Source organism: Epinephelus moara, chromosome 24 (assembly GCF_006386435.1).
Source record: "Epinephelus moara isolate mb chromosome 24, YSFRI_EMoa_1.0, whole genome shotgun sequence".
NCBI classification, from domain to species: domain Eukaryota; kingdom Metazoa; phylum Chordata; class Actinopteri; order Perciformes; family Serranidae; genus Epinephelus; species Epinephelus moara.
The window spans coordinates 23,078,130-23,104,713 of record NC_065529.1 but is presented as its reverse complement, the minus strand read 5'-3'; the positions used below and the strand labels follow the sequence as shown (position 1 = coordinate 23,104,713).

Here is a 26,584-nt window from a genome sequence, read left to right as displayed (position 1 = left end):
AAAGACAGCCATGTGTATCTGTCCTAGAACTCTGACATTGCCACTTCAAAAAGGAGTTAGAAATAACCACACCAACTTTATACATAAAGATGGATGTTTCAAATTGTAGTGTGACACTGCCCCAGGCTCTAATAGAGCAATCAATCAATCCAGTTTATTGTCATTTTACCATATATGTCTGTGCAAGGCATAACAAGTTTCTAGTTTTGATGCAGAATGGTGTTTCTAGGATCAGCGTGCAACATAAATAACTGCAACAACACAAACATGTATATGGCATAACACAGTCCCCGAGCCTGCATACCTAAGAAGAGTGGAATGCAAGGTAACATAGTAAAACAACAGTGGTGTGAAGTTGTAAAAAATGAGTCCAAAGGTAACACCTTTTTTACAACTTTGTAATATTCATGAGACCAAATGAGGAAGGTTTAAAAATGACTACATTAAGACTATTACAGAGGCACAAGTACTTTGTCTGTGATGTGGTTTCCCTTTAATGATACAAGATGTTTAAGGTGAAGGTTACAAATCCAGCATGCACCCAGCAATCCAGATTACAAAATCAGGTTAAAGAGTTGATTGTGTTTTAGTAGTGGTGTGGTTTGTGTCCTTTTGTTTCAGCTGCACTAAAGTACTCACAACTCCTGTATTTAGTGCTCAGTCAGGCTTTAAGTGCCATGTCATGATTACAAAGTGAAGTCGTGGGGAAATAAGCAGACTTTGACGAGTGCTTTTTGGAAGTTTGAAACGGTGATTCAGGCCAGAAGCCAAGACAATTACTTCCTCATTACAGTAGTACAATGTACCATGTGGCGGAGCCGCGCTTTCTGCCGTACAGTACGGCTTTTTCTTTGTGTCCTAAAAGGACAAAAGCAGGTGCAGCACAGCGCCGGGGAAGGCGGACCAATGGGAGGAGCCGCTGCACAAGTTGGCACTCAGCGGGTACTCTGATTGGTCAAGAGTTCTGTGTGGGCGTGTCCTGCTGCGCGGCGTATAAAAGCTCCCGGCACTTTTTCTCGCAGCGGCAACGAAGCAACCAGTTTGGACGCGACCGGAGGAGCTCGAGCAGCGTGAAATACAGCTGTCAGCAGGTTGCTACAACTTCGAGCGAGGGTCACAACACGGAAGGGAAACTACAGCGTAACATATTGATTTATTTTTGTTTGTTTCACTGATGCAGGCACGTTGTTAAGGGCTTAGTGTGTATTCAGCGTGCCTCCGGTCTTCTCTCCGGCTGACCAATGCTTCTGCATCAGTTCACCAACGGAGCCCTGGACGTCATGCATCCCACACCGCTTCAGAAAGACACTACTTTTACCAAAATCTTTGTCGGCGGGCTGCCGTACCACACGAACGATGCCTCACTGAGAAAATACTTCGAGGCCTTTGGGGACATTGACGAGGCTGTGGTGATAACGGACAGACAGACCGGTAAATCCAGAGGATACGGCTTTGTGAGTACAAACAACACCATGCGCGAGACCAACACGCAGCTCACAGTTTTTAACACCATCAGACCACATTGCATGTTCCTTCTTTGCTCTAATTCTGCCATACTCTTAAGTTCCTGTCTTTAAAACTCTTGTTTTAGTGTCTGCACTTGCTTGCTTGTGTTTGTGTCTCCTCCTCTCTTCATATGGGAGTTTAAATAACCACACACACAGCCATACTGGTTATATTTACTGTATGTAATCATGCAGATACATGTCAAAGGTAATCCTCCACTTAAGCTTATTCGCATAATTGCACAGCACTTCTGTTTTTCCGCCTGACTGGCTGTTATTTTAGCTTAATGAGGATGAGGGATCACACAAGTTGATGGGTAACTAAGAAGATTATATTTCAACATATGTCTGATGTCCAACCCCCCCAGTGGAGTCCCCCCTTACTCACCCCAGAGCAGCCCCAGCTTATGGCTTTGGGAGTGTGTGTGTGTGTGTGTGTGTGTGTGTGTGTGTGTGTGTGTGTGTGTGTGTGTGTGTGTGTGAGAGAGAGAGAGAGAGAGAGGGAGAGAAAGAGAAAGAGAAAGAGAGAGAGAGACACACAGAGAGAGAGAGAGAGAGAGACAGACAGTGTGCACTCCTTGCTTGCTTTATATGGTTATTTTGAAGCAGTGGGGAGGTTGACCTTGCACACCCTGCCCTCCATTGTCAAGGACCAGAGCAGTCGGCCATAGCACATGATTTGCATCACATCTTGGCTGCTGAGAGAGAAATTCCTGCATCAACAAATTGGCTCACTTGCATTCTACAAATTTATGTTAAATTCCCCTTTGATCTCATCTGTTTGAGTCTGTGGACACTGGTCCAAGCCATTGAAGATACTTTGAAGTTCATAAAACATAAGTGATAAGTTGTACCTCATATAGCCTTCCATGTGATTTTAGCTCATGGTGTGGGGTGGGGAAAAGTGCTGTTTACCGCTACATTAATCACAATTGCATCCTTGGCCACAGTTGCTTTAAGTCAGATTAATGAGAAATATCCAAGGACCGCTGTGGTGTTTAATTTAAACTTCCAATAATAGGTGACTTATCCTGCCTGAGGCAGACAAAGATAGTCATTGACACAAAGAACAGAAGCAGCACAAGAAATGCAAATATTTACCAGAACCTTGAAAAGACACATCAGCACTAATACACTGTCAGGCCAAACAAGGAATGGAAAACTGTTATGCGTGCGTGTTTATTTCTAAAGGCAGAATTGTGAGACAATTGCTCTGGGTGTTTACACATCAGCTCCCTAACTCAGAGGAAAGCTGTCCTGTGAGTCTAGCTGGTATCCAACAGCTATTGAGGCTGGTGTTTCAGGTTAGACAGGCTTAGGGCGATGTGGGTGCTGCCTGGGACAAGATGTACATACTCGCCGCAGCTCAGCACTTCATACTCTGCTCACTTTCTGTGTGGCATGAGGCAACCTGCTTATTCTGTTTTCTGAGCGTTCCAGTCAGAGAGGTAGCTAGCAGCAGGAGGGGAGGGAGGTGCCCCAAAGCTGAGCGCACCTTTTTTCTAAACACACTTTAGAGGTGGATTAGTAGAACCCCCCCACAGCAAGGCTCTTCACAGTGTAAACACAGCCTCGCTCCTTCCTGTGTGTTCACAACACAGGCCCTGGAGTGGGCTTTGTTCCGACTCCTTCCACTAAGAAGAGGCATACTGCTTTTAAAAACCTCCTCCTTAAACAATGCGAGCCGTGGTGGCCTACATTCGCAGCTTGGTCCACACACCGAGGTGACTGAACCCTCTGAGTTGGCAGAACGTGGCAATCAAACCAGAAGGACTCGTCTAATGCCAGGAGGGAGAGAGGAGGGGTGGACTAATACCAATCTCCTTAATATTTTGTCCCTAATTGGATAAGCTCCTTGTTGCTCTTCCCAGAACCATATTTCAGCAGGTCTGCTCGTGGCTGAGTGGCAGTCAAGTGGCTGGCTACTGCTGCTGTGGGCAGTTTTCAAAGCTTATCATTGTGCTTTGTTTGTAGTTTCCCTTCTTCTTCACAGAAACAGAATCTAAACAGTGGAAAGCCTGAGGGGGGATTTTATGATGAGACCAACAGACCAAGCCCTGTTTTATGCATTTCAACTGTTTTTGTTTTGCTTGAATAGTTAATGTGTCACCAGCCCGGGGACACTCTGCTACCCGTCTGTTTGTTACATGGGATAAATGATTTTGTGAGTCTTAACTGAGTCTGTCTCTGTCACCAGGTGACGATGACAGATCGAGGAGCAGCAGAGAGAGCCTGCAAGGATCCCAACCCCATAATTGATGGCAGGAAGGCCAATGTGAACCTGGCCTACCTGGGTGCCAAACCCCGCAGCATACAGACAGGTGAGATATACGGTGTTTCAGTTAAATCAGCCAGAACCTCATGGAAATAATGGCACTTCCATCCACATCAAACAATGGTGATTAGAGCACAGGCATGGGATGATATAGAAATTTCATGTCACGATTATCAAGGCCAAAATAGTTGCAGTTCACAACATTATCTGGATAATCATTAAAATATGTTTAAAACTCTGAAAATGGCCCTAAAACATACTGGAATCACTTTACTGAAGAAACAAATATTTTATTGTATCACAGATAGGACACACATCTTTTTTTAGTGAACATTCCTTTAAGTAAAAAGAAACAATCTTAAATAATGTAATGATAAATCATAATCCCCCATGAATAAAAAAAACAAAAAAAAACAACAACTTATAAACATCTTGTGAGTCTGTTTTCACCGATATTCACAATGATGAGAATATTTGGGATTATCTTGATAATGGAAACTTATGACACAATTGTGTTTTTTTTCTATTGCGATCCATGATAAAATCGTAAATCATACCATCCGTATTAGAAAATAATACATAAGATAAAAATATCTGTGACATAAAACAAAATTCCACAGTGATAGTGGGTAAAAAACAAGAGCTGCAAGCAGGTATACAGGGTTCAGACAGTCTTAGTCCAATTAGACAATCAATTATGAGGGCTTAATTATTGATTATTGCAAAAATCATAATTATGACTATTTTGGTCAAAAGTAAGGTCAGGATTACTTACCCACTTTAGAAAAATCACACGGTTATTAAGCTTAAAAAATGTCTTTAACAGTGGATTTTATTGAACTTTAAATATAGTTTAACTGAAATAAATCAATGGCTATATGAGAAATGAATAAATTAAATAATATATAAATATAAACATGGTGCTAGAGAGGGAGAGACCCTGCATTGTTTGCAAAGGAGCCCTGGTCTGCGATTACTCTGAGCAGCATGCATAGAAATGAATCACAATATAATAATTTTGAATATATTTCAGTATTTTTCCTGAGGGTCTGAACAGGACAGTAAATTTGTTGCTCGTTGCTTTTTAGAAATAAAGTCACTAAAAGGGTCTGAAAGTCATTAAATCTAGCAAAACGTTGGCAACACTGAGTGCACCGCTGTAAAGGAAAGGAGTGCGCTTGATTTATAACACAAGTCAAAAGAAGAGCGTCAGTTCATAACAGAATGCTTCAATATATTGGTTTCATCTGCATTATTTTTTTTATTGTAGTTGGAAACCAAAGTCGTGATTGAAAATAAAATTCAAGTAGTCGCTGAGCCCCTCTGTCCATATGCTGCATATTTTATTTTTACATACCAAATAACTTTGAGTTATGTCAGCCATGTTTTACTGCTGCGTATTTCGCATTTGTAGCTGTTGTTCCATTTGTGGTAGGTTTGAAACAGGCACTGCCTCTGTCTCTCCGTGCCCTCTGTGTATTGTTCTCGGGTCCTCCTCTGTAAATGCAAATGTGTGTGTCTGACAGCCGGCCTCCTATCTTCCAGGCATATCCATCGGAGTGCAGCCCATTCACCCAGCACTCATCCAGAGGCAGTATGGGTAAGTGAGCGGGAGTGGGTGCTTGTATTACACTCTGTGGGACGCCACTGGGCTACTATTTCTTTGACAAACAGGGCCTCTGGAGAGTACATGTCAGTTTCTGTGTCCACATGCAACTCCACAAGAAGTCTATTAGCATATTTGAGTTTTGTAGGGCTGGGTGATGTTTCACATATCTGCGGTAATAGAAGAGCATTCCAGAGGTGAATGTGTGACTCGCTTGTTGACTTCTGTCAGGAGCCTCTTGGCTCATGTACCTGCCTCAGTGGACTCTGTCACTGAGAGGGCTTTCTATAGGTGGCTGTGTTGTAGAAACAGCCTGGATAGCGTCTAGGAGCCGTGGTCTGCTGAGCAGCTAATGACCATTACACTGCAGTAATGAGTCTCTTCACCCCCCACAGCTCTCCGATATCATCCCTCACCGCCACTCATATTATACACACCCAACCTCAGATCTGTCCCAGAGATTAAAATACCACGAGAAGTCAAGTCAACGTTACAAAGCTGTTTTATGTACATGTTTTGACACGTAGTGTTTAGAGAAGCATTTCTGTGTTTAAAAAATGTGAGTATTTGATCAACAGAAACTCATCAAAAGTTCTGATCAGTTAATGGTTTATTTTCTCAAAAATATATGTCTACATTTGTTGGTTGTCACTTCTTATATATGAGAGTTTTTTCAGCTGTTTTCTTCTATTTTTTAATCATATTAATTTAAGATATTTTGGACAGACAAAGCAGCAATTCACCAAGCGCTGTTTTCACACACCATCTTATGGACTAACTTATTTCTTTAATTGAAACAAATGATCAACAGATAATCTGTAATGAAATTAATCAATAGTTGCAGCCCAAAATATATCTTCAGGGTAGAGCAGAAACATTAAGTTGATGAACACAAAATTACTAGTCAATAACAAATTAAAAGCACGAATGACAAAAATTCACTGAATCCAGCTTTAGAAATGTCAACTTGCCCTCTGGGAAAATTTAAGGATTCTTTTAACTACTTTCCCACATTCCATGAATTAAATGATCATTCAGTGAATCAAAAACATAACTGGAAGATTATGAAATCATTACTAGTTGCGGCTCTATCCAGTATAAGACTTAATAGCATGTGAGTGCCAAAGAGCTTCTTGGAAATCCCAGGACAGTCCACAGGGAAAGGGACAAAAGAAGAAACATTTGGTGGTTTTGGAAGTTAATGAACCCAAAAAAGACGTAAGACGTGTATTTTAGCTTCTGTATGATCTCACTGGGTCTGAATGATTAATGTAGAGAGTCCACTAGGGATGTGTCCCATCATGTTCCAAGATCATAGGAGGACACTGGAAAGTCCCTCCTAGTCCGAGCTCCTGCTACCATAGTGAGCATGGATGGCACCAAAACCCTGAGGGTTTGAAATGTGGAGCACAGTGCTGCTTTGAGGCATGCGCCTGACAGGTGTTGGCTCGTATTACAACCTTTTACACCCCCTTAATCTCCCATGACCACCACCCCGGAGACGTAGAGAGGCGCACGGAGCACCTGTCCGCCTGCCTCTGAGGTTTCTTCTGTATGGCGGGTGACAGACGCAGGCCTCCCTAAGATGCAGAGCGTACAAGTGGCTTTTCTCACCCCCCACCCTATACCCCTCGACAACATATGGCGCGAGGACATGATCTGAAGTAGGGTTTGGAACAGTGCTGGTCTGGAAGATTGCGTGTAGCCGTGGTGTGCTGGTTTGGACTTGCTGCTGTGTATGTGTGTGTATAGCTGTGGTCAGCAGATGCTGTGGACTGTGAGGGCCAGTGGGGGTCACTGAGGCCAGGAACATTGTTTTGATGGGGAGGGGAGGAGTTGTCAGTGTGCTTGCAGATTCATCTCCCCTCATGCATCACCTCCTCCACGTCCCTCCACTTTCCCACGTCACATGTATGGCTTTTTATTCATCGAGCACAGATTTTTACTTTGTCTACCATTAAAGTGCTGCCACTACCAGCGTGTTAGATAGACGCTGAAAACTGACACCTCTGTGAGACTGGGAGGAAGGAGGCGGGGGACGGGGGTTAAAGAGGAGATTGAGGGGGAGGGTACCTGGGGGTGTATTCTGGAGCTAATGCTTAATGAGGCAGTGTGCTCCCTAGGAAACCCACCACTACAGGTGCCAAACAAAACACCTTTTTCCCTCCTGCCGCCAAAGAATATTCACAATCCTCTCAAACAAAGAGGGAAGGCAGGAATATCAAGTCGTCTTACAAGTATTGTAAGGTGTTGTTGAATTCCCCCACCCAGTCTCGTCCCGTCTGTTTTCACACTTTGTGTTGCAGTGAGTCATGCGCTGAAGGTCATTTGTGTTATCGTCTAGAAATATTTAGCTGCTCAGTGTGTTATCGCCCAGGATTTTCACATCAGCTCATTATGCTGCCTTGATAATGATGATTGCCTCAGCCTGTGTTTGTGTAATGTTCATGGGCATCAGAATGTTTCCTGATGAGCGTGTCCCTCTTGTGTCTCGGCCTGCCATCCGCAGAGTGACGCTATGTCAAACCCAGACTGGCCGTCAGCACAAAACCAGCTGACCTATGATCTTCTGGCCGTCATCCACATTCCCCTGCCACTGCCCCACAATCCACTTGGCATCTGGCATCTCTGTGGCCCCGGGAGCTCACTACTGTCCCCAACTTGCCTCGCTCCCATCCCTCTTTTCTCTTAATATAGAAGCTACAGTTACAGCTACATCTCCCTGCACACACCAGAGATATAATACAGGAGTGCTTTGTCTCTCCGTAACTCCCTTCAGGCTTACATTATTTACATTATCTTCTATTCCATTTTATCCAAACAAGGTCACTTGATTTTAAGCCTAGATTAAGGCAAACTGCCTGTGGCGACACACTGCCAAGGCCACGAAGAAGGCAGGCTCATTATACATGACGCGAGTGAAAGCACATGTGCCCCACAGCATTAATGTATGGTCATCTTTGAAAGCTGTGCGTGAGAGTGAATGCCCCTTTGTACGTAGCTCAATGGCACTGCGAGGGCCAAGTGTAGATTGTGCTCATGGATGGGTGGGGGTTACCTTCTTTGGCTCACGCTTACTTGTTACAGGCCACTGTTATCTGGTTTTATTTGATATTTTATCACTTTTTTTTTTTAATTTTCTCCTCATGATGGAAGAACAGGGTATTTATGCAGGTTTCTTAGCAACTACCAGCCCTGCTCTATATATATATTTTGTTTGCTGTGTCATATCATAAGTGGGATTTTCTGTTATTCTGAATTTCACACTGCAACTCCACATTTCTGTACCCTTATTGATCTTCTTGAACACAAATCTATATTGACTTAATGATGTTACAGACTGATGTTATAGACTGAATCACAATGTTTGCTTACAATAATTTCCTGGTAGAAAACCCCTGCGTCACATATATTAAATCAAACAGTGCTTAGCCGGTGCTGCCTTAATTTGTACGTTTGTAACCACCTTTACCTGAAAAAGACGTAAGGTTAAGTGTATGCTATATCTATATAATAGTTTTAGTGCTTTACCTTGCTGTAAGACAGCCTTTTCTGACAGGCCACTGAAGCCATTGCCTCAAAGCCACCAGACTTCATTCACAAAAGCAGTAATTTTACTTCACAGAACACTGGAGTTGCTGGTCTACCACTGCCTCGACTGTTTAGTGTGTAAGGAAAAGCGGCAAAAATACTCCAAATAAAGTGTACACTTAGACTGATACTGATTTTTAAGTGGGTCTTTCAGGTGGCTAAAACAAGTTTCTGCCCACAGCAGTACATTTAGCCTAGCTGCCGGTAGATTTGATTTATCAACGACTACTTGATTTCGAGTTCTATGAACACTAGCAATGTACATACAGTAACATAGTACATAAAATGTCAGTAGAAATGTCAGATAGGTGGGACCCCAGTGTTTAACTACTATGTTAGGGCTGAAAATGACCACAGAAATAAACAAGTGTGCCAGTTTAACATATCTCGGCAATGAAAGTGATTGTTGCTGTTAGTGTGACATCAAATGATTCAGTCTGCACACTTTTACTGGAATTGCATCGCTACACAACAGCCTGGGTCCATGTTTACTTCCTTTAAAGCTGATGTCATACAGATACTCTGCTAAACACTCCAACAGGAAATACAAAGGGACCCAATCAGAATGTTTTTGTTGTCAAGTATGAAAAGGTCTGTTGCTGACAATAATCACTGCCATCCTCCTATCTAACCTTCTGCCATGGTCGCTCTGTGCTGCCAGCTGACCAGTGTACCAGCAGACGATCAGAAGATGCCCACAGTGCAGGACTAGTCCCGAGGAGGGGTTTGACAGAAAATGTCTGCCCGCCCCCTCCTCCTCATCCTTCCTCCCTCAGCCAGCCTCTCTCCAAGGTGCCAGTGATGGCTTGAGAGTGCAGTGCGGTGTGCTGTGATGGATTGGAGTGCCTTTTTTATCTTTTCTCTTTTTGTGTGATATGAACTGAAGAGGTTTGGCTGATTGCGGTGTGACTCTTTCCCTATTATGGCATGGTTTGGGGTTTGCAGTTGTAACTGTTGTGTGGGTGGGTGGAGGGTGGAGGAGGGAGGGGGTTGGACATGGTGTGTGTATGGCTTGTGTGTGTGTGTGTGTGTGTGTTTGAGAGAGTGATGACATCCCCTATCCATGCATGCTTCCATCTTTTGCTGTGTGGACTTACCGGCTGCCTCTCATTACTGATCCTCTTCTTCTTTACGATTGAGTCTGTAGACAAAAACAATGTAATTTAAATACACAACAGGAAGATTTTCATCAGTACTGAGATGCCGCTGACGAGCATACGTCAATGTGACACTTGCTGTGACTATCTCGTCTCTGTATCGGGGTGTGTGTCTTGTTTTCCCCGAAAGCACAGTATCAAAGATAAAGGCTTACATCACCTTTTGGAGGAGGGGGTCTTCTCCTTTCTGCCACAACCATCCCTCCCTCTAGACAACAAACCCAGGAGAGATACTTCAGGTCCTGACTAAAAATAGATTCCTCTGAAGCCCTCTCCCCTTCCCTTTCCCTCCATGTATTAAGTGGCAAAGCAAAGACAGAAAGAGAAGGAGAGACGACACAGTCCCCACAGCTCTAATCAGCTACATTTGAAAGCTGGCCCATGAGGCCCAGCGGAGCCTGGCACCCAGCCCTGATGAGCTCCCTCGCCACCATTACCTCCCCCGGCTAGCTTCATCACCTGTGATAGTCTGCACGAGATTTACACACCAAGTGAGAAGTAGGAGACTGCAACTTCTGCACAACCCTCATGTACTTCCCTTTTTTGTCTGTGTGTGTGTGTGTGTGTGTGTGTGTGTGTGTGTGTGTGTGTTTGAGTGTGTTCAGCGAGTGAAGAGCAGCAGCTGTTAAAACACTCTGTTGATGCCTGAGCTTGAAAACCTGCCAGCAACGGCTGACTCTGTCATTCACCCCCCCTTCCACTCCTCCCCTCCCGTCTACCTCAGGAGGCCCTACCTAACAGGTTCTGTAGGTTTCACTAACTGACACAGACAGAGGGTTGAGTCACCTTCGCCTCCTAACCTCCTCTGCCTATTTAGTCTTTAATAACAGTGGATATCCGTGTGAGAACTCTAAGTTCAGAACACCAACAGAGAGTTTATATTCCCAACACGCCCGCCCTCTGGGAGCAATGTAAACAATAGCAGCCAGGTCCTGAGATCTGCTTCGATGCTCCAGCCCCCCCTCTGTTTAATAACCCCCTGTTTGGTCTTTGTGTCTGTGTACAGGTTGGCCCAGCCATACATCTACCCACAAGCCTATGTGCAGCCCAGCCTGGTGCTGCCCACTCAGGTTTCCACCTCTGTCAGCAGCAGCCCCTTCATGGACTACAGTGCAGCCTACACCCAGTACGCCCAGGCAGCCTTTGAGCAGCAGTACCCGTACGCTGCCTCTCCTGCTGGCTTTCTAGGCTACAGCTACGCCACCAGCCCCACAGCCACCGCCGGGCCAGCCGCCGCCGCCACAGCTCCAGCCACCGTCCACCCCACCCTCCCCTCCGCCGCCGGCCCGGCCCAGGCCTTCCTGCACTACGCCCCGCAGCAGCACATCCAGCCGGACCGTATGCAGTGAGCCTGTGAGGGTAGCGGAGATAAAGGAGCAGTACAGGCAGAGGAGGAGGAGGAGGAGGGAGTGGTGGTTGCGAACCTTTGGATAGAGAATGGCAAAACACCCGACAGGGTGACCCGGCTATCGTCAGCAGGGGCTTTCAGGAAAAAGGGTGGGACTATTGCACTATACGATCAGGATGAGCCGTTTGCTCATTGGTTAAAGGGTAAAGGGGTTGGGAGGGGTTGGAGGACTGTCGAGGTTCAGGTTGGGAAGCTAAGCAGCATAAAGTATGTGGTCGCTTCCAAGGGCTTCCAGAAGCTGACACTTCATTTTTTATTATTATTATTATTATTATTATTATTATTATTTTTATCGTCATTTATTATTGTATTAATGTCATTGTCAATGTTTATTTGTATGCCATTATTATCAATGTTATCATGTTTTTGGCTCAATCAGTGTAAGTTATGTGTGTCCATGGTACATATTGATGATAGGAGAGCTGTCACACCTTTCCTCCCGACTCCAGAGTATCTGGGGTGGATATGAAGGGCACTGCTGCTTTAGGACACTGGGGGACAGTCAGATGTGGGATACAGGGGTGAAGACAGGGTGGTGATTTGGGGAGGCGTACAGCCAGCCTCTCAGCCTATCTGTGGTCCCATCCTGGTACCATCAGCAGTGAGGCAGAGCACTGACTGCCCCACGAACAAGCCTCCAGCGTTCAACTCCACACAGGAGGACGATGAGAGATTTCACCTCAAGGACAAAATGGAAAGACATGACAGTGGGATCTCCATTATTTTGAGACTGCGATGTCAGGACTACACGTTTTTTTAATTCTTATTAATTAAAGAGGCCTTAATAAATGAGAAACTCCTTTTTGAATCTCCTGATTTTTCAAGTGCTCCCTCCCCCTCCGCCTGCCACAGAACCAAGTGCAGAGAGCCCTTTGTAACTGGCCTCTCAGCAGTCAGTCGCATTAATCTGTCTTGGGTCTCGATAATTTCAAATGGATGTAGATAATCACATGCAGTATGTGGGCGACGGGGACCTGGAGCGCTCTTGTTGAAAGGTAGCTGACACTGAGCTCAAACACCAGTGTATTTTTTTTTTTTTCTCCTTTTTCTCACTGAGATTGTCACAAATTGTTGCTCTTAAAAGGACATTCATGTACAGCAAAATGTTTTCAGTCATCAAGTACATTTACAATATTTATATGTAGGTATTTATATGAGGTACTAAGTTAAAATAGCTTTGTTACTATGGCTATAGTTGTGGCACTGATGTCATTTAACCTGCAGAGGCATACCTGCAGATCCACAGGTGTCGTATTCATTTTGTTTTTTGTCCTGTCACCATGTCAGTGGATTTGCCCGGGTGCACGGCAACTACAGTAGATGCTCCTTTGTAGATCCTCGACTGGTTGCGTCAGAAATTCTCTAGATTTTTTCAATAAAGATGTCTTTTACAGTCCCTTCAAAGAAGCCATACCAAAAAAATAGAAATAAAGATTTGTACTTAAAGATGCCTCTTGATTTCTTCTTTGATTGTTAAACTGAAGCGCCAAAGATTAAAGGGACAGTTCACCTAGAAAATCAAAAATACAGATTTTACTTCTTTCTTGTAGTGCTGTTTATCAATCTAGATTGTTTTGTCGTGAGTTCCAGTGCTGGAGATCTAGGAGAACTAGATGGAACTTGGCTTGTGGTGCTCAACGCGCCAAAAAAAAAATCTATTTAAAAAACTCAACAAAAAATCACAAACCGGTTACTCAAGATAATCCACAGACTTTGTTGTGAGCAGTTTCATGAAGGAACTATTTTCCTTCTACCAAACTACACCTGCCAACTGTGTCACCGCACAAAGGGAAGTGTGACTCTACTCATGGATGAGAGGCTCGTGTTTGTAACCGCACAAATATAATGTTGTGGTGCTAGGTGAGCTAGCAGTAGAAGCACACTCTCCTCTGCAGTTGGTAGAAAGAAAATAGGTCCTACATGAAACTGCTCACAACAAGGTCTATGGATTATCTTGAGTGACAGGGTCATGATTTCTGAAAAGAGACATCGCTGTTGAGTTTTTTAAATGTACTTTTTGGCACTTCGAGCACCACGAGCCGAGTGCCATCTCGTTCCATTATATTCAAGAGAAGGCAGACATCTCTACAGCTGATATCGCAGCTCACACCATAACAATCTAGATTGATAAACAGCACTACAGGTAAGAGGAAAAATATGTGCTTTTCATTTTGGGGTGAACTGTCCCTTTAAAGTTAAAAAATAAAAATAAAAAAAGGGACCCTTATCCCGTCACCCACATTTAGAGTCCAGAATGCCAACAGCCGAGTTATTTGAGTTTACAGTACGTGTTATTGCAGTCAGTGTCGCTGTATTCAGAACGAAACGCTGATCCTGCCGTGATGATACTATGAAAACCCTGTGGGGGTGACGGGGTTCACTAATGTGTGTGCGTGTGCTTGTTATCGACACAGTGTGTGCTGTTAGATCCTGTGAAGGGGGGGGGGGGGCAAGAGGCCCAGACTTTATCAAGCCACAACACCACCACCTGCCAGGGGTGCTGGGTGTTCCCTGGGCCAGCAAGTTTACTTTCGCTCTTTCTCACTGAGAGTTTGTGTGTTTAAAAAAAAAAAAAGGAGTTTGCCAGAAAGAGGTTTGAAGCCCTGTTACCCAGGGCTTTTTTTCTGCTAAACAAGCTCAGCTAGCTCTGTCTCCCAGCAGCGTCTCTACATGTTTGTGCTTACATCAGCTTCTTTAGAAGATGTGTCACTTCTACACTTCACTTAGGCCTGGAGAACAAAACACAGGCAAGGTTGGTAGAAACAAAAACACATCCATTATCTTTTTGTCGTTGCCCAAGGTGTAATCTACCCAGTAGTGATTTACAATACAGCCTTGAGTTCAATAGATGTTTATGCGGTGCTTTGTTTTGATTGAAATCCACTCAGACCTTATTTACTCATGAAATTAATTACGTGCCCTTTCATTGCAGCCAGTTTCAGTTCATGTAATTGTATTCTGATCCATCATACCAAGGTTTTCTGTCAGCCCGCAAAGTTTTTAAAGGGGTACTGCTACAAATTAGTAGCCTAGTGTATTTCCACTAAGTTTGGAGACGTACAAGAGGCAGATAAAAATAACACTAAAGGGCCGTCCATACCAAGACTGATAAGGACTGTAATGATAACAATGTGTGCATCCACACTGATGAACGATAGTGTTCTGTAAACACCGCAGGCACGTGGTGCATGTGCATCTGTCTCAGCAACGTACACCCCGTAAATTCGGATTGATTTTGATGGGCTGACAGTGTTTCTATCAGTCATCAAAAAGCTCTGAAAGTGGTGACAAAGGTAACATAATGATGTTTAGGAAATACAATGTTTGCCTGTTAGCATGCTAACGTTTGCTAATTATCGTGAAACACAAAGTACAGCTGAGACTGAGGGGAATTCCATCAGTTTAGCAGGTATTTGGTCATAAACATCTACCTAATGATTACCTGAAAGTCACAGGATCATCAAAAAGATTTCATCTAATCTCAAGGGCAACATGAATATCTGTGTAAGATCTCATGACAGTCCACACAGTAGTTGTTGAGATATTTGGACCAAAGTGGTGCATTCACTGACCAAGAACGAGGTTGCCAGCCATCCCGTAAATAAAGAATCATCCCGTCATGGGAAACTAAAAGACATGCTTCGTATTAAACTGATACAGAACTCACTTTGTTCCGTCTTTTGAGAATCAGGTCATGCATATAGAGCCAAGCTGTTTGCATGGATAACGAGATGGTTAACATCAAAGCAGCAGAGGTCAAGATGTCCTCACATTTATGCCACATTAACATAATGTGGGCTGGATGTAAAGATTGTAGAGATTGTGTGAATGGCCATGTCTTTATACCTCCACACCATCAGTTTGTAATGCACAACATTATCAGGGGTGTCCGTTCAATAGATTCAGTGGTGTGTTGATGTGCAGAATATATCAGCTTTTGTTTTCCAGCGAAACAGTGTGGTGTGTTTTGTGTTCAGGAGCTGCGTCCAGGAACCAGACAGCAACCATAAGTCAAGGAAGAAGCTTGAAAGAAGCCATGTCAGTGTGTTGGGACAAGTTGCACTTTTTAAAGCTGAATCATGTCACAGATTTTTAAACACACTTGCGTTCAGCAGAATTGATGTCCTCGCTGTTGCTGTGTTTACTGGTTGTTACTGTAGCGAGGCAGCTCTGGTCCCCCTCTCCTCTCTTCACTGTTTATCTTCCACTATCTCACCTCCCTGTTCTTTGTTTGTGATCTCACTCACACATTTATTTGCTCAACTTTTTCTGCTTGTTGTGCTTTTTTCCTCCCCTAACGTCTCTTCTTGTCTTTTTCACTTCAGCGCTCGCTCGCTGGTCCTGTTTCTCCTCACACGCCACTGTTTCTCTCTCCCTTTCCTCCTCCCTATTCTCCCCTATCTTCTCTGGCTCTCTGTCCCTTTCTCCGTTTGGCGTTCTCCTTGTGAATACCACCAGAGAGGAGCAGAAACAGAGCCGGGTGTCAGCTTGATGAACGAGGTCATACAGGCCTACCAGACCTTGTTATGCTGAGTCACCATAAGGCTTACTCTCTCTCTCAGTCGTCTGTCACTCTGCCTCTCTTTCACATGCACATGCAAAGTAGGTTCAGTCAAATCTCACTCACCACACGCTTCTCACTCCGTCGTGCAACTCTGACGTCAAGGGATTCCTCAGAACTGTCATAAAAACAGTCCCACCTTATCAGACCCCAGGTCAAGCTTAATCACAACCAGGCAAAGACGCCTCTTGTTTTCCACCATGAACACCATGTAGGACAAAAACAACTGTGAGTCAGCCTGAGTTAGCGTCATGTATAAAGCGTATTCTACTCTACCTCATCAAATATGTGATCAGAAATGTAATCCAAATGGTCACCCAAAATTGAGGTGTTGCAAAAGGACAAGTGTCTTGATCATTTTAGCACAGTGAGATTTTAGAACATAGTGCCTTAACTACTGCATTATATTTGGACCTAAATCCTGACCTACATGTAGATAGTTAAGACACTGTTTTATAACCAGTTTTATGAACATTTATGAAATTCTACTTGTCAGTTAGTCTCCACCCACATCACAAAATATGATGGAATCATCAGTGCTATTTACCGTAGCTGGCTAGTTAGCTATTATGAGCGCCCCAGGGATACATTTTTCTGTAGGACGACACGGAAGTTAGCATAGCACTGGTTCCCTCCTCAAAAGGCCTGTGGGATTTTTCCACCAGATTTTGGATTATTGTAGAAAATAAGCTCTGGGGCAAATAAACATTTGTGATACTCACAGGTTTTGTTCAGCAAGGCAATCCTCACAAATAAACAGCTCTTTTATTATTATTAAAACCTAAATGCAATCACCAGAAGTAAAAAGCTAATGACACTACGGTTGCATGACCTACCGTCACCATCATAATAACACTGTGAAGCTGTGTTCACCACAGTGCGGCATGATGATGTTCTGTAGTATCATTTAGCCACCTGTTAGCAACTGCCTTTTTTTAAGACACACAGAAGCTTCAAAGGTCACAGGTGAGATATTTACTGACATATTTTTTTGTCATAAGACAAAACGTCTCTTAAGCTTGTGTTAACCACACACCTTATTTCAGACATCTAACCAAAATTCCATTCAACAAACCCAATGACTTCAAGACCAGGGAACCGTGAGTGGTAAAATGCTAACTCATTTCCTGGTTGCAAGACTCATTCCTTGGGTGCTACATAAACAGTAGGTAACTTGATGATTATAGCTACAAAGTCAGGGATTGAAACCATTGCTCCCTTTGAAAATGACCTCCTAAATTTAAATAAAGCCAAGTCTACGATAGAAGACACAGGCCCAGGGGCCCACAGTGTTAGGGAGCCCCCTGGCCTTTAACTGCAAAATGTTACTCATATTAACACGTGCTGACCAGGAAGAGGCTTAAAATTACCACAAGGAGACATAAAACAAAACAAAACAAAGAAGGAAATCCACCGCAAACTCTGTGTGTCCTGCTCCTGTGAAGGAGAGGTGGTGGGGCCTTTTACATGTCTGTGCCCAGGGGCCCATTGTCTCATAATCCGCCCATGGTGCTGCACATCATTTTTAAAGCAGACTATAAGACGGCTAATAGTAATTAGTAACTCAACTATATTCTGTAAATACACTCATTTTATGAAAATAAATTGTCTTAAAAAGATAATAACACTTATGCGTAACAAATATTTTGCTACTAATCAACACTAGTTGAGCCACGTTATGGCTTAATTTACAAAACTACAATAATTAATAAATAAATAAGCTTTATTTATTTAATTTTATTTTATTATTTTTTTGGCTTGCTGTTTGCTTGTATACTTGCTGTGTATCCAGTGAGCTACTGCAACAGCGTGCTTAACTGCATCTAAACAAAGCAGAGTAATGTTTAATTTATAAGCTACTGTACATAAATTTGAAATGATACATGACTGTTATGGGTGCCATAAATGGCAATTTTATGAGCTCCCTATTTGATAATGTTCTCTGATCATGCATTAACATTATTTTATGTAAACACTTCCTTATTAGACGGCCCCTATAATCCAAGAGAAGCAGTTTACACCTGACCGGCTCTGTCTCTAGATCGTCCTGTGTCTGTGTGTCACGACAGAGTCCAGTCCTACATGGGCCTGTCTGGGCCTGGAGAGTGTTGGTGCCATGGTGTCAGATAGGCCTCAGATATGGGCTATATTTACCCAGGCTCTTAAAAGAAATGACCAGGTCCCAGAAACCCATCACATGCTCTTTCCCGTGGCCTTTTCCTCGTGCCAACTACCCCCTCAGATAATGCTGCCTGGTCTGGAGTGAGTCAGGTCTGAACAAGAGGTAGAGACAATCAGTAGGTGGCTGAAGGTGAAAAGTAAAAGTCTCGGTTACAACAGAGTGACATGCAAGATGGTTTAATACAAGCAACCAGTGAAGACAGACTGTGATCACCACTTATAATGCCAGGTCAAAAACACTGCTGCATACTTTACTTGGTGTATTAACATTGTTTATTTGTTACACTCTAAGCTCACTAGGGAGAAGAAGGATAAATGAGATTAACTGCAAACAAGGGGAACTGGAGCTCAGAACAACAGAACCTGAATTTCCAACCAGTTGGGATACCTGTGCAGTGATTAACCATGATCCCAGCCTGTGATGCCGCCACAGCGTGAGGAATGGCGCTAAAGAGAGTATTGCTTACCTTGATGAGGTGTTGGAGGTTTAAGATTTGCCCAGGCAATAAGCGTAGGAGGAGGAAGAATGAAAGACAAACTCTGAATAGCAACTGCTGTAATGGGCTACACAAATGCAGAGGTGCATGAAATACTTTTTAATTCAATAAAAGTAGAAATACAACAATCTAAAATATGTAAAAAGTAACTAAAATTGTCAGATAAATAGTGAAGTAAAAAGTACATTCTTTCCCTATGAGATGTGTGATGGAGCAGAAGTATAACGTAGCAGAAAATGAAAACACTCAGTTCAAGTAATAGTATCTCAAAACTGTACCTCAAGTATAGTGCTTGAATAAATGCACTTGGCCACTTTCCATCACTGCATGAATGCTACAAACCTGAACAAAGGTTTGAAGGATGAAGCTAAACGAGGACACAAGGATAAAAAGCAGTTCAGCCGGGTGCAAAGCTGCCAGTAACCTCGAACAAGCTGGGCAACCTGATCATTCAGATGAGTAGTGGAAAATCCAACTGGTTCAGCCAGTAAAACTGGGCACATAGCAGAGTCTTGAACCAATATGCTTCTGTCGTCTACATAAACATGTCCCTTTGTCTCTATGCAATTGTTGTTTTAGCTGTGAGTTTACCATGGCCTCATCGTAATCACCTTGTGATGAATAGGCTACTTTATTGACCCTGACTCATGATACCTGGACATTTTAAGGTGCAAAAAGCTTCGTAAGTTTTGTAACATGTAACTTGAAAGTGACTCTGAAAGTGTGCAACCAGGGCTGTGGAGTCTGGATGTGATATAGTTGAGATATTTGTGGATCAGTGTGAGTTTTAGGGCTCTGGCAGAAACAACTGCTTATCCAACAGCAGGCCTGTATCCTATCAGCTCTGATGGCCCTACACACCACTCTCACACCTCCTGCTCCTTCTGGCACCTCTACTAGGGACTGGCGATAATGAGGTGAGCCAGAGGAGATAACCCCGTACAGGACTGATACTTGTGGTTAAGTTTATCCAAGTTAATGGGAGTGGAGAGCAATTAATTGGTTGGCAGGACAGAAGAAGACAGACAGTTGGAACAGGTTGCACTACAAGTGAAGTTAAGTGTTGGCTGTCTCAATGAACTGGGCGTCTGTGCACTCTTAGAAATAACAGTTCCAAAAGGACAAAAGTTCTACTCACAACTGCTTGCTGCTACACAACGCTTTCAAGAAAAAGGGTTCTCCAAGGGTTCTTTAACTGTGTCTCAATTCAGAGCCTTTTGCAGCCTTTAAAGAACGCGGCCTTCACAGTCGACATCGGCCACTTCCTTTGAAGATCGCATCAGCCAAACCGAACGCTCTCCGAAATGGGACGGTCTGGTCTGCGGAGGATTTCCTGGGTGCATCACCAGTTGTTCTCGCCCCGACCCGTTAGCGTTACTGTTACCTAGCAACCAGCTGCGCTTGACGAAAGAAGGAGTAAGCTAGTAAGTTAGTTAGCCCTAAATCGTAGACCCAGAGATTGTTATTTAATATATATTTTGTCTATTTAATACAAAAGGGGATGATTCACCACCGGAGACACTGCAATTCGATATGTTTCATGCTGATAGAGGACCATTTTCATGTAAACTTATTAAATCAAGATTGTTTAAGATGTGTGCTTTTAGCTAATTGTAATGTTAACAGCAGTTAACTGTTAGGTAGTTAACAACTGTTAGTTATCACCGCAGTGCAATGCATCTTGGGATAGGCTGGGTCACGAAGGATTCATCCGTTGCATCCTCCAAATTCTGGGAAAGAAGGCAGGATTCATCCGTTGCATCCTCCAAATTCTGGGAAAGAAGGCTGCATTTCTCGGCTGCATTTGAGGGAGTCTTCGAAATGGGACAGCCTTGGTCGCGCCGATGTGACACAATTAGTCTTCAAATGCAACCTTTGAAGGTTGCAGCCCCTGAATTTAGACACAGCTATTGTAAGACTAAGGGTTCCATTAAGAATCCTTTTCATCCAAAGAGCCCGTTTTGGAGGAAAGAGTTCTTCAAGGGTTGCTGAAAGCATGGGTTTTAAAAGATTCTCATCAAATATTCAAATGTTTACCTGTGTTTCAAATGATGTTTTTAACTGTAGATGTATCTGAAATCCCCTTAATCAGTTCATACTTCTTGTATTCTTCCATAGTTGGTATCTTTATCCTAATTTTATCCCATACCATGCCATTATGAGTTTCAATTCCCAACTCTAAAGCACCATTGAAATAGTAAAGGCTGTAGTCATAGTGATTTCACAAACTCTCTACCCCCTTAAAACATGATTGTGGACCATGAGTGTTGTTGTCTGTGCTGGAACACATCAGCCCCGCCACTTTAGGAGAGTCATGATCATGGCATCAAGGCTAACTTGTTAAACTAAAACCACGGCTGGCAGGAGAGAGATCTATGGGTAATGTGGCCAATCACTATTTCATGGAGTCTCCTTGGGTAGGGCCTTGATCAAACCCTTAGAATATAAAAGGGTTCTTGGTAGAAACCCCTGGGTAGGATCTAGATGATACCCTTGAAATTTAAAAGGGTTCTCAGTAAAACACCCTGGATGGATTCTTGTTAGCACCCTTAGAAGGTGGATAAAACTCCAAGAGAGAGTTTGAATTGAATAAACTTTATTTCAAACGTTTAAAAAAAAATGATATAAAATAAAATGAAATAAAATAAAATATTGTGTACATGGAAAAAAAAAAAAAAACCTTGGTTCCCTCAGCAAATAGTCTATGAGATTTTTCCACTGGATGTTAAATTATTGCAAAAATAATCCCTGTGGCAAACAAGCATTTATGATACTTACACGTTTTGTTCAGCAAGATAATCTTTACAAATGGGCTCCACTTTTATGCTTTTTGAAGAGTAAATGCAATTGCAAGAGTAAAAATCTAACATTAGGTTATCAACGAACTGCACCACGGCCACGTCTTCAACACTGCCACCACAACCAGGCTGTAAAACCATGTTTGACGTTCTGTAGTCTCATTTAGCCACTTGTTAGCAACCGCCTTTTATAAAACACATAAAAGTTTTAAAATTCATGAGTGGGATATTTACTGGCATAATCTATGTCATACAGCAAACCATCAAAGTCCCTTGAGCTTGTGTTAACCACAGACATCATTTCAGGCACATATCAAAAACCCATTAAAACAACATTGACCTCGAGACAAGGGAACAGGGAGTGCTAATATGCTAACTCATTTATGGGTTGTAGGACTCATTCCAGGAGCACTCTATATGGTTCTAGTTAGCACCTTTATTTCTAAGCGTGTGAATATGGGGTTTATGTATTTATTTGTGTGCATGTGTGCCGCCGTTTGTGAATTCATAAAACTGCATTCCATCAACACAATAGTTGTCTTCACTCTGCAACTTCCCTCCAATCATCCAAGTCTCCAGCTCTGTAATGTGATCTTGTCTCACTCAAGCAGAGCCTGGAAAGGCCCATCAGGGCCACGCTGCAATCACAAGCCCCAACACCCCCCACACTCCCCTCGCCAACAGCCCCTATCCAACCCCCCAACGGAAAGCGGAGCTGAGGCGCCACAGACGCTTTCAGCCTCACATCCTCCCCTCTTGTCCATTTCACACCACGCCACACCAGTCTGGCAGTGTCAGCATGCACATACACAAATTATACTCTCCCCCCAACACCAAACGTAGAGCGAGGTTTGCAGAGAGAGGGTGTTTGTTGTGTGTCATTCTGCACGGGAGCAGCTATGTAACATGGGTAACACCCTGCACAGGGTGAGACAGAGCAGTGCACGAAGACAAGAGAGGAGGTGAGTAGGTGAAAAGTGTTAAATCCAAGAGTGACATGAGGTCAAAGCCCTGTTATTAATATCACATATCACAGAAGACACGCTGTGACCTTTGGCCACAGTATTTCTGACACTGTATGTGTGTGTGTGTTTGTAAGATGCTCAGCCTAGAGGGAGTTTGTTGGTCCTGTGACACATGTCCTTATCTCTCACCAACATGCTTGTACAAACCAACGCCTCCACCTAGACCTCAAACCCAGCCAGCCGCTGTTGGGGGGGAAAAAAGAAGAGGAAGGGAGAAAAGGAAAGGGGGAGGGGGTGTGAGGTTAACTACAACAGGATCAGCAAAGCGAGAGAGAAAAGCAGAGGCCCAACGCCTGACAACTACTGACAGCTGAGCTTCCTCTCTCAGCGGGGCTTTCACGACCACAAACTGACACAGTCACTCACGCACGCACGCACAGATCGATCCACTTCAGCTGTACATACAGCAACTGAGTGGTCATGCACGAATTATACCCATTTTCTCTCTCATGCAGAGTTTGACATTGACTCTGTCAGACTGTGCTGCGGAGTTGTCTCTGTGGAAGGGGAGCTCTTATGTAACAAGTGCTGATGCTCAGTGTGTGATGTTATTCAGGCTTTCTTTGCTTGCCTTTGGTGTGCGATCTCAGCTCAGACAGCCATGATGGAACCACTGTGTGTTTGTGTGTGTGCGTGCATGTTTAGTGTGTGTGTGTGGCCACAAACACAAACACCACAGGGAGCAGTAAGCAACAGGTGTAAAAGAGGATGTTAAAACACACACAGTGAACCTTTTCCCCTCCTGTTTGACTTCTGAACTTTTGCTGTCACCGCTGGCATACGAGCACAGCTGTGAGAATGACCTGTTGTTTGCTTTACACAAAGCGTGACAAACATTATCTGTGTCTCTGTGTGACTAAGTGCCCTATAAGTGACCTGCTTCAGTGTGCCTCCTGTTGAAACCTGTCTATCTGTGGTCAGAGTTAACCAGGACATGACCGGTGTGTAAGGTATGCTGTTATTTAGCGGTAGAAAGCAGCTGCTGACGTCACAGACGACAACAGCAGAAAACAGAACAGGCCGTTACACTGATGATGCAGCTGTTGGATTTGATCATTTGTCATGAGAGGACGGTCCTGAGTGAACAGGTCACCTTTATGTTGCTGACTGTAGCCTGATCATTTACAACTGATCAGGCATTTTCTGCATTCAACAGTGGGGAGCTTCAACTGTGTTTCAGGAGGAACAGGACAGGCAGAACCCGTCTTTAGCAAAGGTGTTTCATTCAGCTCTAATCACAGGGTGGCACTCTGAACAAGGAATAAATGGAGTCACTGGAGTAACTAATTGATTTAAAAAAATGTTTTAAAGAATTTTATGGAGATGGGCATTTTTGCTTTTTCATCTCCATACTTTAAATAAAAGGTTGCAGAGAGCAACTAGTTATCCTAGCTTAGCACAAAGAGTGGAAGCAGGAAAACAGCTAGCCTGGCTCTGTCCAAAGTCCAATAGCTTCTTTGCATATGATGTCATACATCAGTTCACTGTCCAGATGGAGGGCAGGCAAAGACTAACAACACTGCACAAATGTTTATGATTTGGGCCGTTGATGACTGTCCCAATTGGTTGAATAGGGAAAAAACAAAAGTCACTTTAAGTCCCAAAAATGGTAGGATGTAAAAGGGAGAAGTAAGAAAAGGTCTCTGAGAAACAGTGGCAGATGGGGATCAAAAACCTCTGTCTTCAGTCATGCTTCGAGTTGGATGCAATTCCAATATGCTGTGACAACTTCTCCGTGTTTTTAGCCACGACACAGATGTTTTAGTAGGGTTCACCAGACCTTTGGAAACCTATGACGTTGAAGATAGGAACTAGCAGCTAAAGTTGGCTAACAATGTCAGCCTGACGGAGGTGTATCCATGTACAGAGCTGAAATATAAAATCCTCCAGCACATTTACTCACCTGGCCAAAAACAGACAGAAATCATTTCATTCTTGGACACAACCACCCACAAAATAGTTATCATCCACTAGACTCTTGGACGCTTTCACTGGCCCGCCATTAGTAACATTACAAGGTCAGCGATCATGTCCACTTTGGCAAATCGGTTAAGTTGTGGGAAAAATATATTTTCTTTGTTTTGTATGGCTCACATCCAACATTAGTTTTAATTTTCTGATGGAAGGCTACCGACTGTCTGCGGGTTCATCCAGCCTTTTTATTTGGTCACTCCTCTCTATATTCAATGCAACCAGGATATAGACTTATCAGTGCCTGCCCTCGACTTGACTTTTGCACATCATTAGTCATGTGACTCAAACAAGGTATTTACACGTGTTATCTCATAAGTCTAATCTATAAAAAAAACTTGAGTTTGTGGTATTACAAGGGGTAATGTACCGGACTATTTCTTGGCCAGGAGCAGAGGCTTGTCTTCAAAGTGAGGTTGCCAGGCAACCACTAAGAAATAGTCTGGTATATGCTGCATTCACATAATTTCAGCAGAATGTGAGAAACAGGAAAACCTCCTTTGTGAGCGTTCACATATTATTCCAAGGTGATTACTGGTTACCAGCACTGCTGGCCTTGTACTCACATCTTTTAATTAGCCTGAATTAGTTGTGTATTTGTAGCGGTTTGTGAACAAGTGAAACCAGATACAAACAAAGAGTGTTTAGCTGCTTCTCATTAGCTTAATATATTTCACTAGTGTTAATATTGGACTTTATTTGGATGTAACTGCAAGCGATGGAAGGTTTGCAGCCATGCTGGGGGCTGGTGTAAAAGGAATGAGGATATTGTAACTGTCTGAAATGATGTTATTCCAATATCTCCAATTTGGAGTTAGAGCTCAGAGGCTGCTTTATATTAAGTTAGCTTTAGATATGCGTATAAGTCGATATATTTTACCTTTGGACAGAAACAGGCCAGCTGTTTCCCTGTTTCCAGTCGTTATACTAAGCTAGGCTAACCAGCTGCTGGTTGCAAATTCCCATAGATGTCAAACTGTTCCTTTCAGACAGAGCCAAGTTTAGCAGACATACATCTCTTTAGTAAGATATACGGAGATATAAGTGAGATAGGAATAGAGAAGTGAAAGAGCCAAAAAGGGGCATGTATGGACGGAAGCTAGGAGATTGTGTTGATATAAATTTAATTGAATAATCCATCCTCCGAGATATTTTTGGCCATCAATTCATCTGTATCTTCCTTCCTAATCTCCTACCCTGTCTTGACCTCTCAGCCAAGAGCCTCCCCCCATCACTCATTTCTCCCATTATTTCTTTTTGGAGATTTCCTTAAACCTCTCCTATTTTAGTATGTTCCACCAAACATGATTTGCCCTCTGGTGTAAAGAAAAAACTCACTAAGCCCCTGGTCCTCTCTCTCTCTCTCTCTCTCTCTCATGAAACAACGTAGCCCTGTGTGTTTGTGTGTGCGGGAGTGTGTTTTCATGCACCAACAGTTATGTTCCTGATCCTGGAGGGAGTGATCAGCTCTCGGTACAGTGAGGAGGATAGTCCACCCGGATTCACCAGCAGCTCTTTATAAGGACAAGGGGAAAAAGGCCCTGCTGCCTCTATATTTAGATGGACTTTTTTTGTGGGCCTCTTGTCTTCGTCCCCCCCCCCCTCCTCTTCCTCCTGTGCTGCCGCTGTTAGAAATCTCTCACCAAAGCCATGTGGGCGGCCGGCCCTCCTCTCCATCGCGGCGACGGGAGAGTGAGCCTGATAATGATCTGGGTGATAATAACAGAGCAGAGGAAACGAAAGAGAGATGGGGAAGGATGGAGGGAGGATGACAGAGAAGTGGTGGGTGGTGAGAGAAGTGTTTTTCATTGTGCTCCTCTTCGCTCCTCAATGACTATTATCCACAGTGCTGGTGATGTCCCTTCTCTGCCCCATCATCTTACAGCTCGGAGGAAGTCCCAGGAAAGATGCATGTTATCCATCCAGCGCCATGGGGAGGCTCAGGACTGGCAGCCCCCTGATGGGTCCCCCCACTGGATGGGTCTCCTCCAATCCCATTGCTCCAACTT

The 26,584-nt window shown here is 43.6% G+C and overlaps 1 protein-coding gene across 1 annotated transcript; it reads left to right on the top strand.

Annotated features, from left to right (window-relative positions):
• The first annotated feature begins 1,021 nt into the window (after positions 1-1,021).
• Positions 1,022-12,988, top strand: LOC126385644 (RNA-binding protein 38-like). Its single transcript, XM_050037480.1, has 5 exons — positions 1,022-1,091; positions 1,181-1,454; positions 3,703-3,826; positions 5,326-5,380; positions 11,141-12,988. Exons 2-5 carry the CDS (start codon positions 1,242-1,244, stop codon positions 11,481-11,483), a joined length of 735 nt encoding a protein of 244 aa, XP_049893437.1. The 5' UTR covers positions 1,022-1,091; positions 1,181-1,241; the 3' UTR covers positions 11,484-12,988.
• Positions 12,989-26,584: the final 13,596 nt, after the last annotated feature.

Excerpts from the sequence above, each read along its gene's own strand:
- LOC126385644 (XM_050037480.1), top strand. The coding sequence starts at position 1,242 with ATGCTTCTGCATCAGTTCACCAACGGAGCCCTGGACGTCATGCATCCC. Across the intron at positions 3,827-5,325 it reads ACCCCGCAGCATACAGACAG|GCATATCCATCGGAGTGCAG; the intron begins GTGAGATATACG and ends CCTATCTTCCAG. Across the intron at positions 5,381-11,140 it reads CTCATCCAGAGGCAGTATGG|GTTGGCCCAGCCATACATCT; the intron begins GTAAGTGAGCGG and ends GTCTGTGTACAG.